General features: G+C 44.9%; 1 protein-coding gene across 6 annotated transcripts in view; it reads right to left on the bottom strand.

Annotated features, from left to right (window-relative positions):
- Positions 1 to 19: 19 nt before the first annotated feature.
- Positions 20 to 17,824, bottom strand: part of WRN (WRN RecQ like helicase) — a 28,727-nt gene continuing 10,922 nt past the window's right edge. For 3 of the 6 annotated variants that reach the window (XM_064711405.1, XM_064711409.1, XM_064711410.1), the window contains 27 exons: positions 17,741 to 17,821; positions 17,267 to 17,405; positions 16,450 to 16,525; positions 15,961 to 16,028; positions 15,688 to 15,796; positions 14,114 to 14,182; positions 13,533 to 13,615; positions 12,944 to 13,050; positions 12,054 to 12,241; positions 11,768 to 11,945; positions 11,067 to 11,248; positions 10,277 to 10,378; positions 9,823 to 9,915; positions 8,300 to 8,441; positions 7,373 to 7,546; positions 7,198 to 7,292; positions 6,865 to 6,940; positions 6,634 to 6,707; positions 5,791 to 5,869; positions 5,364 to 5,476; positions 5,074 to 5,188; positions 4,374 to 4,499; positions 3,362 to 3,524; positions 2,711 to 2,925; positions 1,566 to 1,637; positions 945 to 1,085; positions 20 to 290 (listed from right to left, as the gene is read on the bottom strand). In XM_064711405.1, the coding sequence (XP_064567475.1) occupies positions 168 to 290; positions 945 to 1,085; positions 1,566 to 1,637; positions 2,711 to 2,925; positions 3,362 to 3,524; positions 4,374 to 4,499; positions 5,074 to 5,188; positions 5,364 to 5,476; positions 5,791 to 5,869; positions 6,634 to 6,707; positions 6,865 to 6,940; positions 7,198 to 7,292; positions 7,373 to 7,546; positions 8,300 to 8,441; positions 9,823 to 9,915; positions 10,277 to 10,378; positions 11,067 to 11,248; positions 11,768 to 11,945; positions 12,054 to 12,241; positions 12,944 to 13,050; positions 13,533 to 13,615; positions 14,114 to 14,182; positions 15,688 to 15,796; positions 15,961 to 16,028; positions 16,450 to 16,525; positions 17,267 to 17,405; positions 17,741 to 17,821 (3,183 nt within the window). In that variant the 3' untranslated portion in view covers positions 20 to 167. The remainder of the gene's footprint in view (positions 291 to 944; positions 1,086 to 1,565; positions 1,638 to 2,710; positions 2,926 to 3,361; positions 3,525 to 4,373; positions 4,500 to 5,073; positions 5,189 to 5,363; positions 5,477 to 5,790; positions 5,870 to 6,633; positions 6,708 to 6,864; positions 6,941 to 7,197; positions 7,293 to 7,372; positions 7,547 to 8,299; positions 8,442 to 9,822; positions 9,916 to 10,276; positions 10,379 to 11,066; positions 11,249 to 11,767; positions 11,946 to 12,053; positions 12,242 to 12,943; positions 13,051 to 13,532; positions 13,616 to 14,113; positions 14,183 to 15,687; positions 15,797 to 15,960; positions 16,029 to 16,449; positions 16,526 to 17,266; positions 17,406 to 17,740; positions 17,822 to 17,824) is intronic. The other 3 variants (XM_064711407.1, XM_064711406.1, XM_064711408.1) reach the window with 3 other exon arrangements.

Below are 17,824 nucleotides of genomic sequence, written 5' to 3'. Positions count from 1 at the left end.
CACAGTGAAAAAAGTCTAAAAAGTGCTGCTTGAGGAAGAGAGGAGGCAGCAGCAGGAATAATGCAGAGCAGGGGCAATTAAAGCCCCTGTGAAGCAAAAGTCTGTGCAGATAATGCTCGCAGTCATGGGAAAGACTAGTAAAAAATAGATCATCTTGATTTCCAGATTCAACTGAAAATCCCTTTCTTGGTTTCTGTTTTGCATTTCTTGGTCTGGGTTACAGCTCCAGGTGTTGCTGCCGAGGTTCCAAACCATTCTGGCACCCTCCTCTTCACGGGGGGATGCAAGCTCTGGAAGGAAACAAAGGCACAAATGTGGAAGGACACACAGCCACAGCCTGCCCCACTGGCACAGCTCTACTGCTCTAATTCATGCTCAGCTGGAGGCACAAACTGACCAAACTGTTCATGAATATGCAGCAGTTAAACCCAACACCTTATTCAAGAGCTAAACTCTGAGAATCAAGGCTGACAAAGATTTGCACTCACAGCAATATCCAGCTTCAAACTGAAACGAAGAGTTCAACAAGCAGTGCTGGTCAGGGACAGGAGCTCCCTTTTAAATAAGAACTCTTAATATCTGGCCATACAGCTTGTGTTCCTATAGACACCAGGGGAAAAACCCTTAATGTGATGGGCACAGCCTCACAGTACCGTGTACTTCAAAAGGAAAAAAAGGAAACAAATGTCCTCTTAAAATGTTGGAAGCATCTGCCACAAAAGAGCTGACAAAAAGTACCGGGGGAAAAGTTTCTTGTAGCAGTCTATTGCAAGGACAACAAAAACAACATGGCACCACTGCCTCAGGGGTGTCAATGAGAGGCAAGGGCTGGCAAGCCAGGCCAGGGTTTCAGACAGTCTGGGAGCCAAACAGAAGCTGAGAATTGGGTTGTTGAAGACTCCCACCCCCATCAGCAGGTCTGGGCTGTGCTCCTGCCTTCTCACCTTGGGCTGAGGGTCTGCCAAGAGCTGCGCCTTCTGCTCAGGATGGAGGGCAGGCTGGTGGGAGGAGGCCACGGTGGTGGGCTTTGAGGGGCCTGCTGCCCCCCTGCTCCCTGCCTGACTGCCATCCACACTCCCTGCAGCCTTCCAGGGAAAACAAAGGAAGCACAAGGTTACCGGGTTACTGGGTCACAGTCCCTCATCAACAGCATGCCAGCACCTCTGCTTAGTGAGGGCACCACCTATTGCTTATTCATGTCACCATAATAAAATCTGAGCAAGTGAAGTTAGTGCATTTCAAACACACTGCAAAATTGTACTTGGCTTTTTTTTAAAAGTGGATAAAACCACTTGCTCCATCCCTATGGCTCTGAAAACTTGAAATATTTACTTCTGCCTCCCAAGTGTTGCATTTTGAAATGTGTTTTCACAGCTAAAGTGTCAGTTACAAACAGCACAGTGGGCACAGAGATATGAGCTCATGTTTTTTACACGATCCTGCTGTCCATAGGTTGCAGCAGTCACACTGACATTTTTGCATCAGCCACACATCCCTGTGTTACCAAAGCCCTCACTAATGGCAGTTTTACCACATGCTTTATTAGAGTGACAACATCTGTTTACCCAAGCTGAAGGCACCATATGCAGATGGGTTTTCCCTGCTCCTTCCCTGGCTGCTGGATTGATTCCACTCCCCTGTAAAAGCAGCAGCAGTGTCAGGCCATTCAAACCCAAGAACACCCATTAAGAGATTTAGAATTGCTTAATACAGAGAATTATTAGATATTCAGCATATTTTCTGAAGGAGCAGTAAATAAAGACTGGATTAGCTTTTGGATTTGCAGTCTGTTCCTTTGGATTACATTAATTTGATTACTAATAGCGTGTCATTCCACTATTAGCTCCAGGAGCACAGAAAAGTGTGACAAGAGCTCAGGCAACTGCACTGTCAGGAGGTCAACTGCAGGAAAAAAAGGCTGTGACACAGATATTGTAGTTTTCAGGGAAGCAAGAAAAATCAATTTGGCAAAATGGCAGTGCTTGAAAAATTGTTTGAGCCAGTGTTTAAGAAATCAGCCCCAAGCCCTGTAAGGAGCAGACACAAAATCCCAGCACAGGTAGAAGGATTTGGAATATGCTGTTTCTTTTTGCTATTGCCACCAGGTGCCACTCAGTGCAGGGTGTCCTTTGTACCAGGTACTGAACTCGGACATGGGGTCAAAGGCCAGCAGAGAGCCGAGACTACTCTGGATTTTCTCAAACAGCAACAAAGAGCTCCTTATTTTCCAACATTTGTCCTCCAGGTGACACTTGTTATCAGGCTGTGCTCAGCAGTTTCAAGTAATCTAAGGACCCAATTCCTGGCTGGAATTGCCTCTGGCTTTTTCATCCTCTTAACCTCCCTGCCTAGTAGGAGAACCTCTTTGCCCACATCCCAGTGCACAGAAAAAAAGCCAGGGCACAAGCTGGATTTGGCTGCTATGAAGGAACGTGCACATCCCAATTTCCATACTGGGAAGAACTTGCAATGTGTGTAATAAATCACAGCAAAGCTGCACAGCTCTGACTTCTTCCGAAGTCAACACTTATCCCAAGAGAATCCTCAGTTTCTGCTCTAAACATTCCTCTGAGGAGGAGGCAGTTCGGATCAAAACTGAGGGAGAGATGTATTGGGAAGGTGCTGGAGACACCAAAAACATTCTGTTAGTCTGTTCCTACACAGAAAACATGATTTTACAGAAGAACACTTACAACCTTCTTTTACTAACCTGTGTTTTATTCCACAATGCACCTTCCCTTCTTGCTTGATCTGCTCCTGTTTTTCCCTGCTGCCCTTCAGGCCACACCAACCTTCTTTTGAAGCCTAAGCCATCCTGAGATTTATTTCTATTCTCTTTCTCCAGTAGTACAATCATCATCTTGATCAGATACAGCTCAATATTGGCAGGAGTACGTTTTCTAATTTCTTGAAGTTTGGTAGTGTCTTAGAAAAAATAGAAAAATAACGTTAATTATTTAAGTTCAGTTTTCTTATATTGTACAATACATTTGTTGCACCTCATTAAAGCACGTAATGGATTAAGGCATAGAAAACGTAAGAAGGTGAAAATGTATGGGTTTGACTTGTGAGATCATGTGATAAATTCCCACTGTGTTTTCTGAGGATGCCAGTACTTACAGCAATACTTTGTCAGTTTTTTCCCCAAAAACATTTCAGTAAACACAGATTTAAGAGGGATGACTCAAGAACTTCCACCCAACTGAGTCAAATGACTTGTAAAAGTCAGCCCCATTGTTATGGATCACGATGAAGTTACTTTACAACTGAACCTGAAAGGAAAGCAGTCTGCCCCAGCCTTCCAGGACTGCTGGGGGGTGTAGCTGGGAGCAGCAGCTGCAGGTAGGTCAGTGATGCTCACCTGAGAGGATGGGAGGGCTGCAGATGATGTCCCTGATGAGGCTCTGCACGTCGGGGGTCAGACCCGCGCGCTCCACGCTCACCGTGCAGCCCGCGGCCAGCGCCTGGCACAGGTGGGTGCCAACCACTGCCAGGGGCAGAGATCTGCTCTCACTTATGGCCCTCTGGGGAAACAAAGGCACAGGGCATGCACAGGGCTCAGGTGTCAGTCCCAAAAAACAATCCAGAGTCGCCAGCACATGGTAGCGCAACAAAGCTCCCCAAAACACTGCTTTATTCCTAATACCTATCTCATTTCTTACCCAGCTTGTCAAGTGCGTTTCTCCCTCAAAACTTCACAGATTAAGTGCAACATTTCACCTTGAACTTAGCTGAGATGAAGGAGCTGTGGTGCACCTGACTTCTCAGGGGCACACAAACACCACAACAAATTCCTCCTAATTTTCACAAGTTGGAGGATTTCTCCTCCTAAAGCATTTGCCTTGAAGCAAAGTATCTTGAACTTGATTGACCCAAACTTTATTTTCTCAAGGATAGGTCCCCAGCTGGAATCTGGTACTCTTCAAAAAAGCACACTTCAACTTTCTACTCGTTTCTCCAAAGAATACACACACTGTGTGCATTTCAGCAGGATTAGTGGATACAGTGCATCAAGCTGCCCATTAATAATTGTACAACTATTTCTTGTTAATTCATCTTTAGGTACACTTTTAACTCTGGGACCATTTGCCCCATACTCTTGGGACTGTCAAAGTAAAAGCCAAAGCAACTCAAGTTGCTTCCTGTGGAATTAAAAATTCACTGTATACCACCTCAGTTTTCCATACCACCACTTCAGAGATAAGTAAGAGCATCTGCCACTTCCCAGGAAAAACACTGCCTCAGAGGTTTAAAGCAACCTATCCAGCACCATGCAGAGGATTTAAGAAAAGTTGCACACCCCCCTCCTCTAGACAAAGCCTCTCTGCTGCCAGTTTTCAGCAAAGCAAAAGCCTCCACAGCCCAGAGCTTACCAGAGAGTAATTTTTCTCCTGGAACAAGGTATATGTGACCTCCTCTGAGGGAGAAAGGGCTCTAGCACGCTTCCAGGGAGATGCTTCTTGCTGAACCTTGGATTCAGCGGCGGGGAATGTGTCGGTCTGAGTGAGATAAAGCAGAATTAAATTAATTTTATCCCACTGACAACCCACTGATCACCCTCCCATTATCTGAAGTTAACTGACAAAGTAACCGTAACAGAACCATTCATCTCTCTGGAGGTTGGTTTTGACTCCAACTCCATGTTCTTAAAAGTAAAGGGAGGGAACACTAAAGCAAGGAGGGAATCCAGATGGACATCCACATGTTCCCATCTTACTAAAACCAGCACAGCATCATCCAAGGAACTTGGAAAAGAAAACCAGCCAGAATAAAGTGCCCAGGCCAACACATCATCTTAGGTATTCCTCATTCCATGTGAAACTATTTCACCAGAACAAACTGTGGCATTCAGTCTGCCTGGGACACTTCTCAATTTGAGCTCAATTTTCTCAAAACAGACCTCCTGAAAACAACTACAAAACTAGACATGCTTTTGATTCCTATTGCTAGATCAATGCAATTTTTTTTTTTTTGTGAAACAGAAAGGCAACTCCATGGAGTTGTCCAATAGCTGCAAAGCAAACTCCATCCTTAAGGTTCCTGCCAAGGAGAAGACACTTGATTCCATCATACCTGCAAACCATTTGCTTGGCAGAAGTCCTTAATCTCAGCCAGGAGAGGCATCAACATGGTGGACTTGGCTTCAGACACACCATCAATTTTCTTCAGGTTCTCAATGCTCGTAGGCCTGGTTTAGGATGAAGAATGCAACAACATAAGGCAATCCCAAAATATTGCTGCCTTTTGGTAGCTGGAGGAGGCACTTGAGATGCCTCCATTCCCCCAAGAGAAGCAGCAAAGGGATCTGTGGCTTGGTTTGCAAGCTCCCCAGTTTGTACAACATGTCTGCGTGCTGGCTTTACCTTATCCGGGCCATCTCCACCAGGATCTTATTGGTTGCCAAGACAGCTGGAGGAATTTCCTTCTCATTAGCTACCTTCTGTCTAGCAGTCAGCAGCTTGCCATACAGAGCAGTCTGGGAAGGAAGGAAGGAGCCAAATTCTCAGGAAGCAGCTCTACATCACTTGTAAGTACAATTGTTACAAGAGCACAAGTTATCCCCTCCCTGATCTTCCCAATAATACACAAAAACCCCACCACACATTAACCCCCCCTTGTGTATTTCAGTCCTATTCTGGTAGTTCTGTTTAAAACAACCCAGTAATTTGAAGTAATTTTGTAGTTTTAAGTTAAGTTAATTTTAATTTTGTTCTGCTCAAACACAGAACAACTGTGGTTTGCAGGCTGACTGCAATTCAGAGATATCCTCCCAGTCCCAGCAGAGCTTACCTCAAGCTCTTTTTCTCTGGATGAAGCACTTGGTTGTTGGGGCTTCAAAGGAGATTTCAGTGGTGAGCGCCCTGAAACACTACCAAAAAAAAAAAAAATCAAGTGTGAAGCAAGCCTTGCTTTAAATCACTTGAATCAAGGCCCAATTTATGTTGCCAGCTCTGCACCCAGGGCTGGCTGGGGTACAACCAGCAGTATGCAGACTCCCACTGAGTCCATGAGCTCAGGGACACAAACCCTTGACTGGACTGCCAGGATTACACTGCAACATCTGTCAGCACACAAGCTGGACTAAGACTCCTTCCCTAAGCACAGTGCAAATAGCTTGGTTTTACAGATTTTAACTGTCCCTAAAATAATTGGTCTTCGCATGGCTGCAGTGGCAACTATTCACCTAACTGATACAGCCTCTTCCTGTCATCTGCCAGCACCAGAATGGTGGCCTGAAGGAGGAATCCACTTAGAAACACAAGGTGCATTTAATCTGAAGCAGCACATGAGCCAGGAAAACAAATTACTTGGTCTGCTTTTTGCAAGAGGTTATTTGATTTCTTTTGACCTGAGGGAGTCTTGAGTTGGTCTCAGTCTTCTCCAGACCAGTGTGGAAAGGCAGAGCCCTCCACACTCCCTGATGTTAACTGTGAAATCTTGTAAATACAATATATTTTGAAATGTAATAATGCAGTGTACAGCAAGTTTTAGGCACTTGTCTTTTTTTAATGCATTAAACATTTCCACACCCCTCGCACAGGAAAGTGCTCATTTTAATGATCCCCCAACAAGCAGCATCCCCATTCACACTGTCAAAACTAGGTAAGGCTGGTTTAATTCCAAATACTGTACCTGTTAACCATGTTAGCGTTTCTTGGAGGAGTTTGACTTTTTCTGTAACAGGAAAACATCTCATATAGAGATACCTATAAAAAAAAAAAAACAGAACAAGGCAAATGCTGATTTACCATCTTTTCATCGAGTTTGCTGTTGATAAAAATTAACTTGGAGTAAGCTGGGTTGGGTTTTTTATAACATGGGCAGGGATGGATGACACAGCAGGAGGGTTGTACTGGTACAGACCTGCTTGCCTGGTGACTGTGCTGTTCCTTTTGTGCCAGGCGAGCGCTGCTTGGCGAGCAGAGGCGAACGCCTGCTGCTGTAATGCAATTAATTACATCTTAACTCCATTGTACAGTGAACAAAAAACAACATTCTGCTAAATAAACTGATTTCAAGTCAGTACAAGGACGCGTTTGGCAAATCAAGTTATTGATTAATTACTAGAATTGTTATTCTGTGCAAAAAAACCAGAACACTGAGGATCTCAAAGCCTCCTCCTTTTCAACCCTGCCCTCTCCAAAAGCAGGGTTCAGAGACAGATCTGATTCAAGAGAACACATGTGCTACAATTACCTGGCAGAAGGTCTCTGAAGATTCAGGTCTTCACTGGACTGTAACAAAAGACTTGGATTTGGGGCAGATCCATCCTTGGACAGCCAATTCCGACCCTGTAGGAAACAAACCACACTGCTTAGCTGTGGGTTACTCAGGAGGAGCTCTCAGTGGGTCCTTTCACTACCACAAGTACCTTCTGGGTGAGCACACAAATGGTTGCAAACTTGTTGTTCTGGCCTGAAACCTCTTTGAGGAAGCCTTCCATGATGAGCTGCTGGCAGAGCAGTTTCCACCAGTTCTCTGGCCACTCTTTCCCACAGCCAAAGAGAGGGTGCCTGCGGTACCGCTCCGGCAAGCGCTGCGAGCACTGCAAGGTTGGAAAGATCCTGTCACACTTGGGCACTCCTTGCACAGGGAAACTTCAAACAACCAGTAAACCAAAAGCCCAGCATGTGAGGAGCCTCCTCTGAGCTATTCCACTCCTAACCTACTTCCTGCCAAGGCTGTGGCAAGTTCATTTTTCCCTAGATGCACTTGTGTGACAACCAGCAGCTTAACTGCAATAAAAGGTTAAACAAGGAACATAACTCACCCTAACCTCCTCAGTTTGTAAGCATAAAAAATATTTTGGTTTTTTCTAATTTATTTCCAGTGACTGTCTTGCTTAGCATTTCAAAACAATTAAAATTAAAGGTGTATGGAAGTTAGTTTATACTTATTCTGGTACACTACTTCAGTACTCAAAGTCAGACAGCAACACTAAGATACAATGGTAGCCATTCTTTGTTTTATTTAAACATAAGCCAACTAATTGAGCCAAATGTTTATCCTGAATTCTGAAAAGGCTGTTCCTTTCAAGATAATCAAAATGATGCATTTTCACAAAAAATTAGAGGACGATCCCCTTGCTTGTTGCATGGGGAGTGGAGCTGAGCAGCTTCCCAAAGTCAAGACTACCTCTCTACACAAATCTCCATCTCTCCAAGAAAAATGGTGCACACACATGGACATGCATGGATATCCCTGTACTGATGGACAGATCAATTAGGAGGATCAATTAAATGAGGTTGTCACAGCCCCTCCCCTCAGAACACACACCAGGAGTTGCCCCATCACTTACAGACCCTCGAAGAAGCAGAATTGGCATTCTGGTCCCAAACTTCTCATCCAGGGCACTCACTGCAGACAGCAGCTGCTGTGCTTGCTTCCCAAAGTCCTGCAATCCACCCTCAAAGTCACTGGGGACTGCAAGGCAGGAGCCACTGCAAAGCACAAAAAAAGCCAGGCTTAACACAAACAAACCAAGTCCCCTCTCCCTTGCTCCAAAATGCTGTCAACCCAGTGATTAAAGAAATAATTAAATGAAATAACAAGTGATTACTTGTACCTAGTCTCTAATGTCAGTCCATGTTCTATACATCTAAACACATTTAATGATTTGCATCAATGTAACTTCAAGACACATTTCTATTTCTATCCATGTAACTTTTCAGACACCTGCCCAACCCAACAGGAAGTTCTCCACCACACCTGCTGTTAAGAACATGGTCTCAGCAATTTTTGGAATTCAATATCAAAATATTTGCATTGGTTTGGGCATGCACAACATTTCTTCAACTGCACTTTAAAGCTTTTTTCTGTTTCTTTAAGAACATAAAGGAAAAACAAAACCAGAAGTAAAGAGCAACCCCACTAAAGGCTAGGTAAGGTTTGTTAATAGGAAAAACAAAACCAGGAGTAAAGAAAGACATAACCCTTTAGTGGGGTTGCTCTTTCTTACTGACTGAAAGGACACACAAACATTACACTGGCACAAACCACTTCTAAGGAGAAAAAACAAGAATTACCTATTTCAAGTGATTTCAGTTCTGCAATACAAATTCACAACCTGGCTCTTTAGTAGCACTGCAAGGTGACTGCAAAGAGGGCAATTATGATCTTTTAAATTCTTTAACTCAGCTGTAGTAGAGGCCAGGCAAAGCTGTCCTAATCCTTGACATACAGAAATTCAGTAGCTACATTGGTAACACTTCTCCAGAAAGCAGCACAGCCTAACATCTCACCTGGGATCAGAAAGCATCAGGCTAACAGCCCGAGCAAGGAATGCTTCACTGTAACTTCAGGGAAAGCTTTATTGTAACTACAGAAGGAGGTGACAAATGTGTTTCTGCTCAGGCCTCCCTGACTATCAGCCTCCTGAGTCCCCCTCAGCACATCCATGAGATTATTAGCAAGGTTAAAAGAGCACATGTCAGCACAGGAGAACAGCTCCCCAGACACTGGGGCAATTTAGCCTTAGACACCTGGCACCACACACCATTTGCAAGTGTTGTCCTTTGGGATTAATTACCTAACAGGCCTTAAACTGATGAATAGAAGTGTTTTTCACTGAGTGGTGCTCTAATCCCCTTTTAGGAACTGCAATCCTGCTCTGCTTCCAGGCTTTCCCACAGCCTCACTTGGAGCTTATCACAGTTTGCTTGACCCACTGGAAAAAGGTTAGGGAGATGCCCAAAAATAAACCTGAGGCTGAGCAGCTGCCAGATCAGATGTGTGAGAGTCAATTCTTTCAGATAATTTGCCTTCTAAGTCAGGCTGAGAGAACATAACCTCCAGGACCAGCCTTGAGGGAAGAAAGCTTACCTGGACCTGCAATTATCACAGCATTCTTCTGTGCCCATGATGCCAGAGGAAACCTTCCGGAGTTGTCTGTCTTCAAAATGAGACAGGATGATTCTACCCAAAGGAACAAAAAGAATTCAATAGAAGACCAAGAATTTACACATAAAATTTATTGCAGAAAATGGAGTCAAAATCAGCATCATTAATTAATTCACTGGGGAACCAATTATTTAGCCCTGATTCCTCTAAAGAAAAAGTCTTTTTTTAAAAAAAGCAAACAAGGATATGCATAAATGTGCTGAAGGATGTACTTTTGATACTGCTTATTAATACAGAATAGAATGTTCTGTGCTTGTGGAACACATTGTGAGCCTGAGCTGCCTTCTGGCTACAGCCCCCAGCTGTGCCTGAGCCCCAGCAGCTCTCAGCAAAGCTGCCTGCAGTGACACAGCACTAAATAGCTGCCAGCACTCACTTCCTCCTGCAGCCATTGGACACCAGGTACTTCTCCATCTTGGCCAACATCCTCAGCTTGTACAGCCGGAACCCCTCGTCACGGATCTCACCCAGGAGGCGCCTGAGACAGGAGCAAAAAATGTACAGCCTTAAATGCTGACCACTGTTAACACTTCAAAAATGAAACATGCCAGACAATACCCTCCAATTCACCAGGATGGCCTAAAAAAAGTATCCTGCTAAAACCAGACCCAAGCTGCCTGCCTGCTTCTGCACCATGGGGGATACTCAGGAGAGCACTTCATTCATATTCTTCCCATTATCCCAAAGAGGACAGAACAGCAGAGAGACACAGAGGTTCTTCCAAGCCTATGGACTACTGTCACAGCCATATTTTCTGAAAAATACCTTTGCCCAGGATTTTCTCCTGGAAAATCCTTTATCTCTTCTTCTCTGGAAGCTGAGAAGTCTCAGAGAAAAAGAAAAACAAGTTCTTATCTCATTTGCTTCTCCTGTGTTGTACTCACATGTGGAATGTGTCTGGAGATTATTTCACTGGTTTCATATGATTTGACTTATTGGCCAATCAGGGTCAAGCTGCCTTCTGTCAGTATCTTCTCTGTATTCTTTAGTATAGTTTAGCATAGCATTCTTCAATATGAGTATCACAAAATAATGAATTAGCCTTCTGAGAACACAGAGTCAGATCCATCATTCCTTCCTTTGTCGGGGCACCCACAAACACAACAGGCTACTGAAGTGCAGTGAGCCGTGGCCAAAGGGGCTGCGGAGGGAGGGCAGGGCTGTACCTGTTGGAGGCCAGGTCAGTGGCAGCCCAGAGGACGTGGCAGGCAGCAGGGAGGCCGTCACGCCCGGCCCTGCCCATCTCCTGGTAGTAGGACTCCATCTCCTTGGGGGCGCCGTAGTGGATCACCAGCCGGATGTCAGCCTTGTTGATGCCCATCCCAAAGGCCACCGTGGCCACAACGCACTGCAAAACAGCAGCCACGTGCCAAAAACAGGCCTGGCTTACGTCACACATGCTTGGGAATCTTCACAAAATCCAGCCTGAACTACACCAGCTTCATGCCCACACCCTCTGGCCAGGGCACAGCCATAGGATTGTAAGTGTGAGAGGGATGATGTCCTTTGGCAAATGCAGGAGTGTTTTCAAGAAGCTGTTTTCAGCAGGCACAAAACAGGTCATGAAAAGGAACACAAGGAGTCCCAGGATATCTCTGCTGCCCAGGAAAAAAAGCAGCTCATAGAAGCTGTGCTCTTGGTCCAGCTATCACCATTTTCCCTCCATACCACATTATCTTTGAGGGAATTACTACAGAAATTCAAAAGATAAGCCTGGAATCTTGCTCCTGACAGCACAGATCAGCAATTTCTTCACCCAGAACTGCAGAGAGAGGACATGGCTAACACAGGTTGATATTCCAAAACTTTCTCCCACCAAAAACTCTGCAGTTCTAAACAGGACTCAAGAGACTCATTTCCTCCATACCTGAATTTCATCCCTCATGAACTGGTGGTGAGTGTCTCTCCTCTGCTTGTTCCCCATCCCAGCATGGTAGGTACCACAGATCACATTGAGTTTTTTCAGTGCACACACCACCTGCTCAGTGGCCTTTCTTGTAGGGCAGTAGATGATAGTGGGGCCTTCAAACTCATACACAGAACTGCTGAAAGTATCAACAACAACATCATGTAAAGACAAAGAACAAAAAGTGCCACCTGCCTGTAAAAAAAACCCCATACCTGAGGGATCAAAACCAGGCTTAAATCCTTACCTTCCTTTCCTAGTCAGGAACTGCTTCAAATCCCTACAGATGTCTCCACTTTGCTGTCCAACCTCCAGGTACAGGTTAGTTCTGTCAAAGCTGGTGCAGGTGACCTGGGGATTCCTCAGGTCCAGGCATTTCACTATGTCCTGTCTGATCGAGGGACTCGCAGTTGCAGTCAATGCAATAATGGGGATCTGCAAACAGATGTACAATAACATTCATGACCTCTCACTGAGCATTTTTTACAACAAAAACCTCAAGAGTCTACCAATTGAGAACCTAAACAGGCACTTTAATGTGCTTATCATTGGATAAATTCAGTCATTTGAAAAAAATATAGTTAATACTGAGCTTCTTGAACATTTTAGACTGAAGCCTTTGAGAGAGCAGACAGGAACACAACACTTGAAATGCAAAGCTTTATTCTAAATCTATCTTCCACAAGACCACAGTATTTCACTGCTGTGATTAGCTAAATTTAGGGAATATAGGATGACACTGACAATAAAAGCATGTTAAGTTCAGGTCTAAATTTCTGAGCTTATGCAGTAAGTGCTTGAGGAGTGTCCAGAAATCAGTGGCATGCTCCTACCAGCCACTTGATCAGGTAAAATAAAATCCTCCAATATGAAACCAGGGGCTTAGGGACATCATCATCTTCCTCAGCACAGGAATTCAAAGCAATTTAAATTTCTTAAGTTTTGGTAGTCCAAGTCTAGAACACCCTTTGCTTAAACACTGGGAAAACCTACAAAGCCTAATCACTGAAAGGGATCCTCCAATTCCCAACCAGCATGGTCAGTACACCCAGAGCACAACATGAAAAGGCTGGGATTTCCAAACTACTACCCAAAACCCTCTTCTTGCATCAGAAACCCAACTCAGCCAACCCTCACCCAGGGCAGAGTCTTCTTTAACAAGCCCAAACTTCTGAAGGAGCTCCTGAAGTCGTGGCCCCACTCGGAGATGCAGTGAGCTTCATCCACAGCTATGAGGGTGATACCTGGAGGACACAAAACCACAGCAAGCTCCAGCTTTCCTGAGAAACCACCAGCAGGGCCTGGGTTTTATTCCTAGAATGCTTTCTGCTGCACCACCTTTAGGGTCTCTCTCATAAAAAGGCCCAGGAGCTTTTACAGTCTCCCCCCCCAACCACAATCTAAGCTCCATTCATCCAACAGCCCTCATATGGCTCAAAATGTTAAGTTAGCTCCAACAGGAGCTTTTCCCACTCACTGCTTCTCAGTGAGTCACAAGTAAGAATTCCAGGTGTCATTTGTTGTATTTCCTGGATTGTAACAGCCTGATGGTCTCCGACAAACTCATATGATATTTTTTTTTCATCTTGTGAGATGAATGGGAATGAATGGTGTCACTACTCTCACCAAGAAATAGGTGAAAAGTCTCCAATTACCAAAAAGGCTTAGACATAATGATCAATTTAAGCTGCCTGGCAACTCACCCACAATCTTACCTTCAACTTACCAACAGTTCGGTCAAGGTCCTGAAGTAACTCTAAGTTCCCTGAGCAAAACTCTGGAGTCATGTATATGACTCTGTACTGACCCCTGAAAGATCAGAAAAAATACACTGACACAGAAGAATCCAGACAATTCAATAAAATCATGATGGCACTGAAAAAAATGAGAACAACAGATTTCTGATGGCAAACAAGAGGAATTGAGTGAAGTCCAGAGAAAACATTCCAGAACGACAGGAAAGCAAGGCATTGCAGGAAAAGTAAAACCAGATTTGCCAGCCATTGGAATAAGAAGGGACTGTTGTGGTGCTGACAGATACAGGCCTAAAGCCTGACTACAATCAGGTATAAATCAGAATACAGCAGAGTCACTAAATTCCATTTCCCCAGCCAAAAGGCACTGGAGGGTGGCTGTAGCCTCCCACACTCTCAGCCTGGGTGAATGCAAACAATATCCTAAGTGCCAGGTCCCAGGGCTGGGCCAGAACCAGGAGTTTCAGTGGTGATGGAGCAGGGAGACATCCCACCCCCCCTCAGCAGCCCTTTGTCACAGCCCAGAGTACCAGAAAGCTTGGCTCAAACTCACCCTCTGATGGAATCCTTGACCTGTTTTGACTGAGCTGAACCAAGGAAACAAGCTGGAATCCCTGTCATTCTGCAGAAATAAAAAAGCACAGTCACGAACAGACTCCCTCTCCAAGCTTTAGCTTCCAGCCTGTGCCAGCATTTCTAAAGGAAGTTCAAGCTGTGAGGTCAGACACTGCTTTCTTCAAGGATCTTTGTGTGAAACACCTTTTGAAAAAGCAGGAGTGGTGCATGGCTCTTCCTGCCACCCAAATGCTCTTGCACTTCCCCTCCACAAGACACACACTGGATTAATAGGAATCAGAGAAAGGAAAGCCATTTTCCTTGCACAAGTTCACAATTAAAACATGCAAAGAATATGCTAAATCTATTTTCTTCAACTCTTCACTGCAGCAGCTCATCACATTTGGATATAAGCCTAGCTAGCCCACAGTTTTTTACCGTGTTCCATCTTTTGTGAGCTACTGATGCTGCATCTGCTTGTTTTAAATCAGGTGGCTGCTTTTTAATGACATAATAAATACCAGCCCAAGTGATTGATATTTCACCTCTTAGCTTGGTGATTTGCTGCATTGTCTCATAGCCCTTGGTTTCCACAGCTGCTCAGTCCAAACTGCAGCCAGACTGACAAACTGCTGCAGTTTGTACAAATTCAGTCTCCTCAGCCTTCAAAATGAATTAAGGCAGTGAATAAACCCCTTCCACAGAGGAAAACAGTGGAAAAGTCAGAGACACCCTGCTGAGCAATAGTCAAAGAGCTTAGGCTGTCCAGCCATTCATCTGCACACAGCCACAACATGCAGCAGCAAATGCCACATGTCACTGGCGTTCTTCACTTCAAAGCACCTTCATATCCCCTCTAACACAAAAACCTCCTTTTCCCAAGGTGGAAAAAGCAGGAATGAACCACTCAACTCAGCATGAGTCCCACAGCTCAGTGCAAAACTGTCAGAAGTGAATGGCTCTTACAATAGGAAGTGAATACATGTGGAGAAAGCATTATCAGGTATTAAAAATCAAAGAGATTTATCTTGACAACACACCTAGAACCACTCATGTCAGAGTGATTTGGTGTCACCCACAAGTTGCCCCCTCAGATCTCTGAAGAAGTGAAGAGGTCAGGTGTTGGGAGACCTACTACACTGTCCCTCTTGAAAGCCTGTGCTGCAGCTGTGATCTGGAGTGCCAACAGCTCCCAGCTATACTGGGTTCAGATGTCACCCCTCTGACCCAAAGCAAACCCTGACACAAGTCTGACAGCCTCAAACAGCCCCCCTACCACTCTGGTCTGGACATAAAAAGCCTGTGAATCCAGAAATAAGTGCCTTCAAAAACCTCTCAGCAGCATCCATCCTTTGCAAGCTCAGCCTCTGGTTCACCCACGTGGCAAACCCAGGGATGTGAGACTGCTGACAGTCACACAAGGGCTGTGCGTGCTCCCTGAGACACACAAGCCCTGCAGCTGACACCCCAAGAGCCTGCTGCACATGGAAACACCCAGCAAGGGCAAAGGCAGCATCCCTGTGTGCCCGGGGGCAGCCAGCAGCAGCCTGGCCCTGCCACCATGTCACTCACGTCAGCTGCAGCACCTGGTCCTCCATCAGGGAGATAAGAGGGCAGATGACAATTCCTGTTTGTCCAGTGTAAACAGGAGGAAACTGGAAGCACAAGCTTTTTCCATAGCCTGAGAGGGGAAAAAAAAAGGAGCAGAAGTGAGACACCATGCTTTCTATGCACCTACAACAGACAATTCTGACACTCCAAAAAACCCAGCCATGTTTGTTGTGCTGCTGTCCCCCAAAAAGGGAATGACTTTCTATTGTTTCTCAGGATGCAGTGGTAACTCACCAGTTGCCATGACAACAAGATTATCTCTTCTGTCTTCCAAAAGAGAATTGATCACTTTCCACTGGACCCTTGAAATAAAGCAAAGGGGAATACTTGATTTTGGCCACCACAGATAACAAGTGAATTCTATGGAACTGCGTATTTTGCTGGACTGTGGGTTAAAGGGACCCTTGGGGCTGCCTCAGAGTGGTGTCCTTGCACGCTGCAGCCACTCAGACACCCCAAGTACTGCAGGCAGGGCCCAAGTGGGGATCTCTAACAGGACTCAGGCAGGCAGCACTTGAAGCAGGAGATCACTGATCTCAAAGAACACCTGCAGTTTTCACAGCATTTGTGGATCACTTATCTCCAATTCAAGAGAGTGTGAAAAAGACCTGGATTTATTTGTTGCCATTTTTTTCAAGTGAATGGTAATAAAAACATCATCCAGGTTGGAGGAAGGGCAGGAACACCTACCCCAGTGTGTCCATTTCAACAGAAAACACTCACGGTTTAAAAGAAGAATGCCCAAAATAAGTCTTGAGACACATGATGTGGCTTTCTGCAGGCTCTGGCAGCAGTGGATCTTTAGTGGGAGAGAGAAGAAAACACTCTTTTGGGATTGAATTTTAAAAAGATAAAGCACTGTCTCCACAAGCAACAGTCTGCTCATGCTTTGTCATGCCCAGGGGTTAGAATTTGGGCAATTCCAGTGAAACAAGAGATCTCAAACTCCAGATATTTTCAGGCTGGAATGTAGGATTAAAAAAAGCAAGGAGGCTCCTCAGAGACCCTGCATGAGGAGAACATATGGCTTGATTAATGAGATAAAGCAATAGGACTGCAATGCATAACTGCATCATCTGGAACAGGATCACCCTTACAACTCAGCTCCTGCTCACATTTCAGCTGCTTTTCCCCATTTCATTTGTCTCCACAGGGACAACCCCAAAGCAAGTCAAAATCACCCCCAAGGCAGAATTTCTTCACAATTGTCATTCAGCAGCAACAGAAGAGCACAGGCAGATGGGAGGTGTCACCTCCCCCGTGCTGTTTCTGAGCAGGTCCCCCACACCCCCAGGTCAGTTTTACTCCATGAAGCAGACATCAGCCGACCAAGACAGAACTTCACTCTCTCCTGCCAAGCACACCTTTGTATTTCAATCTTCATACAGTCCAAGCTCCCCTTAGAAATCCAGGCAAGCTTGACCTTCCCACTTTGAGAAACCCATCCCTAAAAGTCACTGTGCTTTCAAGGCTGCTTCTACAGACAGTGGTTTTTAAAAACTTATTTCACCATGCACTAAGACTTTTAAAAAAACCATACCCAAATATTCCTCCTCCTCTTCCTCAACACCTTCATCTTCATCACTGTCTGGTGCTACATCCACTTCAGGAGTTTTCCTGGCTTTACTGGACTCTCCTTCAGGTAGAACTCCTTCACAATCATCTACATCTTTTAGAGACTGCACATTTAAGAAGAAAAGTTATTTTGGAGCAGGGAAGGGTAGATAAAACACCTCTCTCAAGTAAAACGATATGGGAACCAATTTTTAATCCAGTTATAACATCTTTAATCTAGCAGGCAGATCAAGTCCAAGCTGGTGGAGTAAGGATGACACAGGAGGCCAATGATACTCCAGTCTAACTGCAGCAAATTGAATTCTTTAGGTATTCCTGTGTTTATTCTGTCCCTCTTCTGCAAGCAGCACCTTTCTGCTTCATATTCCCTCCCATTACCTGCACTCCCAGAGCAGCATAATTATAAACAAAATTTTAAAATAAACCCTCTGGCACTCACTTTGAGCATCTCCATTTCCAGCTCTTCATCACTCTCAATGACACAGGACACGTTTTGTTCATTGTCTGTGGAACACGCCTCCTA

This window comes from Zonotrichia leucophrys, chromosome 4, assembly GCF_028769735.1.
Source record: "Zonotrichia leucophrys gambelii isolate GWCS_2022_RI chromosome 4, RI_Zleu_2.0, whole genome shotgun sequence".
Lineage (NCBI taxonomy): Eukaryota > Metazoa > Chordata > Aves > Passeriformes > Passerellidae > Zonotrichia > Zonotrichia leucophrys.
Note: the sequence above shows the minus strand (reverse complement) of the source record. Positions and strands in the feature narration are given on the sequence as shown.